General features: G+C 39.5%; 1 protein-coding gene across 1 annotated transcript in view; it reads left to right on the forward strand.

Annotated features, from left to right (window-relative positions):
- The window catches only part of LOC119561851 (NADPH--cytochrome P450 reductase), a 53593-nt gene extending 43833 nt beyond the window's left edge, over window positions 1–9760 (forward strand). The window contains exons 6-7 of the mRNA XM_037875333.1: window positions 8536–9184; window positions 9248–9760. Coding sequence (XP_037731261.1) covers window positions 8536–9184; window positions 9248–9392 — 794 coding nt within the window. The 3' untranslated portion in view covers window positions 9393–9760. The remainder of the gene's footprint in view (window positions 1–8535; window positions 9185–9247) is intronic.
- Window positions 9761–10254: the final 494 nt, after the last annotated feature.

Below are 10254 nucleotides of genomic sequence, written 5' to 3' on the forward strand. Positions count from 1 at the left end.
ATACACTTCTTAACGAGGTAACATGTCGCAGCGATTGCACATTCAGCACACAAAAGTTCTGATATCAAACTTAGTGACTAAAAATGATTATACATCAGACTTAATAAATAAATTTCTTTAATATTTTTTATTGGGCCCGCTCCCGCAGAGAGAGAGATTAGAGATTTTTTGTTTTGACTATACTACTATGTCTTCTAATTCGAGCGCGAAAGGCAAAGCTTAAGTTACAGCTGCACAGCTTCGCGGCTTTAAGGCGGTTCGTTGTACTTCATTTTGTCGCCGCAAGTTCTACACCGCTTGTGTTAATCAATTAAACTTTTAACAACTATAAATAATCAGATTTGGCAGTTGGACAGATGCGTCGTGAGCAATGACTTTCACTCCAAGACAGATAAGATTATGAACGAACTCTGTGAACTTAAAAGTAGTTATTTAAGTAGAACTGCTAAATTTTCAAAAGCCTTCCCGGAATCTTCTGATGCTATGGCCAATGTGAGTACCAATCAGCGGAAAAAGGGTGGATAAACCTCAAAATCCAGTTCCAGGTGAATCAACTTCCGATCAAGCTAGCTACCCTTTTTTCGACCTTGATACCGTTATATAAACGAAAGTGACTGAAAAGAAGGGCAACAATAATCAAGAACAACAAAAAGAGGAAGAGGCACATTATTGGTTTGGCTTCCACTTGTGTTCTATTCGAAGCTCTGCCAAACAAACGTTCTCTGCACATGGGCAAAATATATGTGGCGGAAAAGATAAGCGTTTATGTAATATTAACTTGCAATTCTATAACAAAAAAAAATACGTTGATATTAACCGTAGCAGGGTTCTCAAACTGTTTTTAATAATCAATTTAGGTCACAATCAGTAGAAGTGTGCCAATTTATTCAAAAGGATAGATCCGAACCCCACTTGGTCTCTACGGTTGTTCATTTTTCAGAAGGAGAACCATTGCGCACATCTACTCCATCTAAAGATTCATAAAAGAAAACCCCAACAGTCGACGTCACTGACATTAACGCCACCATCGGCACTTTTTCGAATCCTACTTCTCTTCGTATCGGTTTACTGCCCTGTTCAGCATTTCATCGCACGCTGCTACAGATGATTCTGTCATTTCTTTTGCAATTTACAATCGATGCCCTCCCAACCAGCGAAGTAAATTTGAGATTTCTATTTACACAGGTACTCAGCCTAAATTTTCCACGAACCCTGTTTAGTATTACATGATAATTTGATGGAACAGGATCTCAATACATGACGGCATTGCAAAAAATAGTTCCCATCTTGAACCATTGACTATGTCTTTGGAATCATCTGTTATTCATTAAATTTTATAATTTTTCCTATTGGTTATTATCAATCACGGAAACGACACACACACTGGGAACTGTTGTTAATATAATTGCTTTTTCTGTTGAATGGCAATTTACTAACAGTGAAAACGGTAATCCGAATTTTGAAATATATTTGTATTCGAATTCATAGACTGGTATAGGTCTATTTTTTCGAGATAACTAGAATCCGAGTTCTGTTGAAAATATCTAGTTTGACTAAAACTACTGAATCTATATTCACTTGTGTTCTTGACATTATTTCACTACGCTTTCTAATATTTATATTTAGTAAAATCGAAGATGGTATTGAGCAAATAAGGAAGGTATATTTTTGAATTATTCTATATCTATGTTTATTTTCTTAATTTTGTGCTCGGCACACGTGTTTGCGGTTTAAGGCACTTTTTATTCGACTGTTGTGGTATATAAAATATATAAAAATAATTAAAAACTAAATTATTACTTTAAATAAAATTAAGAACGCTATAGTCGAGTACCTCGACTATCAGATACCCGTTACTTAGCTAAAGGGACCAAAGGGAGATGCAGATATGCAAGCAGCAAATCGAGATTGTAATGCGCCACCTTCCCACGATCTCAATTTATGGTTATGTGGGCGGCAGACAGATTTAAGCGTTATGGACGTTAGAGTGGGAGTGGCAAACTTTTTGGGTCAATCGATAGGTATTGACGAGACTAATACATTTCAGTTAAAAAGTTTTTTCTAGCATGAAAATTGAGGGCGCCTCAGTTTTGGGCGGTTTTTGGGAGTTTGAGTGGGCAAGGGTAACTTTTTTTGGGTCAATCGATAGTTACTGACGAGACCCATACATTTCAGTTAAAATTTTTTTTCTAGCATGAAAATTGTGGGCGCCGCGGGTTTGGGCGGTTTGTGGGCGTTAGAGTGGGCGTGCCATTTTCGCGTACCAAACTTGCACTGCGTGCAAGGCTACGGAATCTGAATCTGAAATCCCAATTCACTATCTTTGATAGTTTCCGTAGTTTGGCGTGGCAAACTTTTTTTGGGTCAATCTATAGGTATTGATAAGAACACTAATGTCTGCATGCCTATTCCCAATATTGCCGTCTTATAGTTTTCGAGATCACAGCGTTCATACGGACAGAGGGACATGGCTAGATCGACTCGGCTAATGATCTTGATCAAGAATATATAAAGGGTCGGAAACCATTTCGTTTACCTGTTACATCCCTTCCAACGAATCTAGTATACCCCTTTACTGTACGAGTAACGGGTATAATTATTATGGGATTATGTGCAGACGACATATATGATATGTATATATGTGGATGAGGCTGGTTAATTAAAAAATTCACAATTTTCAGTTTACATCATCGCAAACGACAAGTTACAATAAATTTACTTGTATTTATTTTACACCAAAAGTGCGCACCCCGCGTAAACGCGTTGCAAGTGCTACAACAAAATCAGGGGTGAACTAACTTCTTTTTCCGCTCTTCCACCTATGGAGTAACGTATTTAGCTCTTTGAGCCGTTCTTGTAATTTCCCCTCGATGATCCGGGCTTGCTCCTTCATGAGACGGACTCGCTTGCCACCCCCTTTTTTTTGGCCGGTGTTGGCTGTATACGGCGTAACTGCTTAACCCTGTCCTGGGCTCGCTGACACTCCCTCGCATACTTGTATAAACGCGAATAAAAAATCTTTAAAGTTTTCACTCCACATAAGGGAACAGAACTCGGATGCCCTAGTAAAGAAAATTGTTCACTGGTCGTGAATGACAATTTTTATGTTACTCCTCTCTTGTTAAAGGGAATAATCACGAAACAATGCTTTAAACTAAGACAGAAGATCACCAAATATCTACCTGGATGAGACTACAAACCCCTACTAAACGTATCAGATAAAGAACAGGAAGGGCTTGCAAGCTGTGTTAAAAGGCATAGAGCCTGACGTATCCACCACTGAGATAGTAGAGGCTTTAAACGAAAAAGGCTTTGAAAGAAAAAGGCTTGTTCGTCAAAAATATTATAAATATAATAAACAGAAATAAAATCCGTAACCACTCTTTTAGGTCGAATCGGAGCCAGAGATCAGAGCATTAAGAAAAACAATACCTCGAATAGAATGAGTACGTGCAAACTCAAACCACAGCTGACGTTTTCTTTTGGAAAGCAGCCAGATTATCATTTGGCCCCCTTAACACAAATGGGGAATGACATACGCCAGTGCCCTGAAAATAGGACTAATAAATCCGACGTTGATCCGACAAGCTCGATTGCGAACCGAATATAATAACCCTTCAGCAAGCAATAGGACAAATACCAAACATTATCGAAGCAGTGTAGTTAACCTTACAACAAAGTATGATGGACTTTATGTTCTTCATGAAAACAACAATGCAAAACTTCATGCAAAATCAAAACATTCTAGTAAAGATGCTCGCATCCCAACAATCTAAACAATCGTTGTCTTGCCTTCGAATATAAATGTGAAATGCCAACGGCGTTTCACGGCAAAAACTTGAAAAAACTTAATTTCTCTTTGAAAACCACGTAGACGTGCTGCTGGCAGAAACGCATCTTACAAGTAAATACAACTTCCAAATAAGAGGTTATACTTCGAAATCTTAGTCAGGAAACGGATCGAACAACAACAAAAAATTATTTCCAAGCTACACCTATTTAATTATAATCAGGAAACAATAACGGAAGGGAAATTCTTGGACGTCTACAATTCACTCGGAGATCGCTTTATATCAGGAGAAGACTACAATGAGAATCACATTACACTGGATTATAATTTCTCGATCACCCCTGTGTCTGGACTTCAAGGTTCTGCTCTACAATTCCACTCTAAAGCCCATTTGGACTTACGGCTCCCAGCTTTGGGGAACGCAAGCAACAGCAACGCTCACAATCACTGGTCCACCATGGTATAATCGGAACAAAAACATCAAAAGGGATTTTCGCATACCGCCGGTTAAACATGAAATATCAAAGCAGAAAGCGGCTTACCATACGAAACTTACACTGCACCCCACAGACCCTATCGACACTGGAAAATTCCGCGGACACACCAACGGAAATTGAAGGGGGTGTACTGACGTTGCATGCTTTAGACGATAGACCCAAAACCTACAACAACAGTCCGCAATCAATCAGTCCACAACGAAAAAAACTGCAAGAATTGTCACCGGCGTGAAGCCGGTTTCAGAAAATGGATCCCAAGTGCACATATTGCTTGTCTACAGCTCATAAGGTTGAAAGCTGTGGATTACTGGCCTCTTGTAGCGTCTGCCAGCAACGGCATCATTTAATGTTACATAAAGGACCAACAAGCAATCCAGTGTGTCGCATAGTAACCACCACAGACTACGACAATCCCAGGGAAAACGCTGTAATAGCTACCGGATCACAAGTGTGTCTTATCTCAAGACGGATGGCAGATCTGCTGTTTCTTAAAGAAATTTCACGTTCTCTTGAAATATCTGGAATCGAAGGGTAAGGAGCAACAGCAACTAGGTCAATACTAAAGCTATCGTCATGTACATCCGATTTTGAAACATTAAGAGAGGTATTTATTATTGCCAATGTCATTACAAATCAACCGTCATTATCGATTACAAACGGTCTTAATATTCCCGAGGGACTGCCGCTAGCAGATCCTGACTTTCGGCAACGTGGACCCATTGACCTAAACTTAGGGGTTGGTTTATTTTCTTGTTAAATGACCGGTGAACTTCTTAGACTAGGCAATGTAGCCACAGGCTTTCTCAATAAAGAACCCTCATCTGATACGGAAATCAACCCTAATTTGGAAGAAGACGTAGACGATCTTGCAGGACCGAACTCTGCTTGTGAGCCAACGAAAGATAAAATGAACCGCAACATATAATGGTTCATTGAAGCTGACAGAACCGACTTCTCATCATAAAACCTACAATAAGTCTGACTTTTGTTCAACATTTCTAAATTTAACCAAGAAATATCTGAGTTTTGTTGCAGAAAGTCCACATACCATAGACGTGCCAAACGATAAGGTTCTACGAGGGCACAATTTCAGTCCCCACGGTAATGTCAATTTTATCGCAAAGGGGATTGTCAAGCAGCATCAAGAAGATATGAAGGACCTGAATCACAAACATGAACCTCCGCAGCTGAAGGAAGGATCCTCCACGGTCAGTGATTTGTTAGGTGCTTTCTTTACAATTCGGCAAAGGGCTGACCGACATCACGCCTTAATTGAGGATACCCCTCAATGGGGGGAGAATGTTCGTACCCAAGGGTGCTCAACATGACCAGTCCCAACAAATCAAGCAGTAGCCAAGTTGGAAACAGAACCTGGCGCTCAGTAGCACCCACTGCTGATGATAATTGCTGATCAGCATATTATATGTCTCAGTAACTCACCGACTCTACGGTACACTGACCCTCCAATGCCGTCAGCACATTTTGCAGTGTCAGCCGATCCAACTACGCAAACTGCTACCATAATCATAATTCCCTGACCTACTTTAGAACATAGCTTATTCCGTGTTCCAAGTAGTATATAAGCGCTCAACGTACAGCAACATTCCGCCATCAGTCAGTCATCAGAGAGCTGTAAGATTTGGCACCTAGGACCACATAATCTTAGAGCATGTAGCCGTTTAACCCATAAGCGCTCAACCTACAGCAACATTCAGCCATCAGTCAGTCATGTACCCGTTTCCAGGAAGTGGACCCCAAAACACTATGCCAAGCCATTATTCAAGTAGGAGCATGCACAAATTGTTTGTCTACAGCTCATAAGGTTGAAAACTGTGGATCACCGGCCACTTGTCGAGTCTGCCAGCAACGGCATCATTCACTGCTACACCAAGGGCCGACTAGCAATTCAGTGGCCGGCGCAGCAACCATTGCAGGCTACGACAATCCAAGAGGATATACTTTGCTCGCGACCGCCAAGGTATCATTACAAGGGCCAACCGGTCAACTACAAAAATGTCGTTAACGATTAAAATATCTGGAATCGGAGGAAAAATAACAACAGCAATTAGATCAATACTAAAGCTCTCATCATGTTTTGAAAATCTAGTAGAAGTATTTATTATTCCTACAGTCATTACAAACCAACCGTCATTACCGATTGCAATATTCTCGACGGACTGCCACTAGCAGATCCTGACTTTCGGCAACCTGGACCCATTGACCTAAACTTGGGGCATGGAGCTTATCCCTGCTTAATGACTGGAAAATTTCTTAGACTATGACTCAACCTCTTGCACAATACACAAGGCTTGGTTGTGTAGTCTCGGACTTTCTTAAGAAAGAAGTCTCTTTTGAAACATAAATAAAAACTATTTTAGAAGAAGGAATAGAAGATCAAGCTAGTCACAATCCGGCTTGTGAGCTAACGAAAGATAAAAATCTGGTTGATGACAACCAATTTGATGAAGAAGATGTTAATACAAATAACAGAACTTGCGAACTAACAAAAAAGGCACACGGATGACTGAGATTTCTCTTGATGAAGAAAGGAATAATTTAACGAACTCAGCGTGGGTGAATCATAAAATAAAAGAGACAAAAGGACTTGTACCTTTTGTCTCTTTTATTTTATGATTCACCCACGCTGAGTTCGTTAAATCCAAAAATAGAAGTATCGAATCTGACTCATCAGAACGAAGATCAACCGCTACAAGAAATGGTTCCTTGCAGTTTGCTGAAAAAAAAATGCAAGATAATAAACGAGAAAAATTCTGATCATCTCAACTACAGGATTTCTGAAGTTTTAATGACTTTTTAAATTTAACCAAGACACATCTAAGCGTTGTTTCAGGAATTCTACATACTATAAACATGCCATATTAATGCTTTCTAAGAGGGGACAATTTCAGTCTCCACGGAAAAGCTTTATCTGTCGGTCAGCTCATTCTGCAGTGTCAGCAGAGCCTCAGCGCAAACTGTTAGCATAATCGAAATTCACTGACCTACTCTAGAATACAACTCATTTCACTATTGCTTACACTAAAATTCCTTGTTATCCAAGTAGTATATAAACATGTATATATTCAATAATAAATCAGTTCTCAACGCAACTAACCTCCGTTAGCTCAACCTGAGCGCAGTTCCCGCATCGCCTGTGGTCCGGCATCGCAGTAACCATCGACGTGACGCGATCATCGTTCTGCCATCAAAGCGTCCCACGGCGTAACCCAGCAGTGTCTACTTCGGTTGGACACAAACGGTACAAAAATTCTTACCGTTGCGTAAGGTGCAAGATACTCTCTTAATATAGCTACTAAATGTTCTGTTGTGTGATGATATTCATCTTTAACTTGGTTTGAGAAATGTTATAAGATCAAAATTCCTACAAATATTTCAATTTTTAATTTTAAATACAAAAAAGGACTTAGTGTTAAAATAATTTGTTTTTTTTTTTACATAAATTTAAAACTACATGGACAAACCAACAAGAGCAAAAATATTCAAATTCATAATACAATGGCCGCAATGGCTTTTTGAGTACTATTTTCAGTTTTATAAATTCAAATTTCTAAGTAATCGTTATAGATGGATTCTTTTTCTTTATACTCCTCAATAATGATTATTGCCTGAGTTTTATTGTAAATATAATATAATCATTTTTAAAACTCACACCTAAGTCTAACTAACCTAAGTCGATGGCATTGATTATAGCGTTCCCTCTTGTTATTCCCTTGCAGAGGGTATGATGATTTCAGTCAGAAGTTTACAACGCAGTAAAGGGGACGTTACCAACCCCATAAAGTATATATATTCTTGATCAGCATCACTAGACGAGTCGAGCTAGCCTTATCCGTCTGTCCGTCCGTCTGTCTGTTTCTACGCAAACTAGTCGCTCAACAAAAGTCTTATTTCGGATCGGACAACTATATCCTATAGCTCCCATAGGAATGATCCAAAAAATATGCTAAAAAATTATAATATAAAATAAGTACTTTTTGACATATTAACTTAAACTCTTGGGAATATCATTCTTTTAATACTTCAGAATTTCGAAGAAAATTTTTAAAAAGTCGGACGTCTTCATAATGTACTTGTATCTGCCATAGGAGCGATCGGATAATTAATGTAAAAGTAATAATACAAGGTCGTTATATAGCGTTCTGCAGGGAAAGAGAAACTTCGGCTTGCCGAAGCTAGCTTCCTTTTTTGTATATTATTATTTCTGTAAAACAAACTTACATTCCGCAGGAAAGGAGAAGTATCAAAGCTGGATCCAAGACGCGTGCCGCAACGTTATCCACATTCTGGAAGATGTCAAGTCCTGCCGCCCTCCCATAGACCACGTCTGCGAGCTGCTACCCCGGTTACAGCCCCGTTACTATTCCATCTCCTCTTCTGCTAAACTACATCCCACAGATGTGCATGTTACAGCCGTCCTAGTAGAATATAAGACTCCAACAGGACGTACCAATATGGGAGTGGCCACTACTTATTTGAGGGATAAGCAACCCCAGAGCGGCGAGAAAGTAAAGGTGCCGATATTTATTCGCAAGTCGCAGTTCCGTCTACCTACGAAGCCTGAGACGCCTATCATAATGGTAGGACCGGGCACGGGTTTGGCCCCTTTTCGTGGTTTCATTCAGGAACGACAGTACCTGCGCGATGAGGGCAAGAGCGTCGGCGAGTCGATCCTCTACTTTGGCTGTCGTAAGCGCAGCGAGGACTACATCTACGAAGCCGAGTTGGAGGAGTGGGTTAAGAAGGGTACACTTAACTTGAGGGCCGCTTTTTCTCGTGACCAGTCAAATAAGGTTTATGTACAGCACCTGCTTGAACAGGATGCAGATTTAATATGGGACGTGATTGGCGAGAGCAAAGGGCACTTCTACATATGCGGGTAGGTTATTTTAAGGCAGAGATGTATCCATAAAGTATATTATAAATTTATCTTCCTATACAGTGATGCGAAGAACATGGCGGTGGACGTAAGAAACATTTTAATGAAGATTCTGTCCACTAAAGGAAACATGAGCGAGGTTGACGCCGTGCAGTATATAAAGAAGATGGAGGCTCAGAAGCGCTACTCGGCCGATGTCTGGAGCTAATCTGATCCAAAAGCCAATCGAAATTCGTAGTTTTCTATTTCATTGTAAAATGTAAGCGTAATTTTTGGTTTGGGAACTGCTTTGTGCAGTTCAACAATCAAATGAGGAATGATTAAATATACCTAGTTTAAATGACTCTGCTTAGAGGGACAAACTATGACCGAATCTAAGAAACGAAATGAGCAAAGTAACAAGTTATCGATTTAAGTAGCTTTGTACAAGTGCAGATTAGATTGAGTCCATTTTAAGAGCATTTTATTTTGTATCCTTTTGGTGATTGCAACACAAAAACAAAACATGTGCAATTTTAGAAATGACACTTATAAATAAAAAAATACCGTTGAAGTTTCTTATGGCTGGATAACCCACAAAGCGGAGTTTGATTGAGAACTGTCTACAAAATGTTAACAGGCGAAATTAGAATGGATTAGCACTACATTAGCACTTTATAATACGGTTATTCCACTGCATTGTTTGGGTCATTCATTAAAGCATTCTATTGAGACTTTGAAAGAGACAAATATATTTGACATTTACTGGGACTTGTTTGGATAAGAAGGCATAGCCTCTTAAGCATTTGAACGTTAACATTAAACTTTATAACTAAAAAAACTTTAACGAACTGATTTTAGTGTTCGAAGCTTTTAAAATTAACTTCTAAGTAGGTATAACATTGTCGGCAATAGATAGTGTAAGTTCGTAAGCATTGTTACTTAACGATACCAGCACCCAACAAATCAAGCAATAGCAAAGTTTGGAACAGTACCAGGCGCCCAATTGCACCACTGCAGATGAGAAGTACTGATCATCATAATATATATTAGGCTGTCGTCTTTCGGTATTTTCGCTAGTTGTCGCTGCA

This window comes from Drosophila subpulchrella, unplaced genomic scaffold, assembly GCF_014743375.2.
Source record: "Drosophila subpulchrella strain 33 F10 #4 breed RU33 unplaced genomic scaffold, RU_Dsub_v1.1 Primary Assembly Seq379, whole genome shotgun sequence".
In the NCBI taxonomy this organism is placed as follows: domain Eukaryota; kingdom Metazoa; phylum Arthropoda; class Insecta; order Diptera; family Drosophilidae; genus Drosophila; species Drosophila subpulchrella.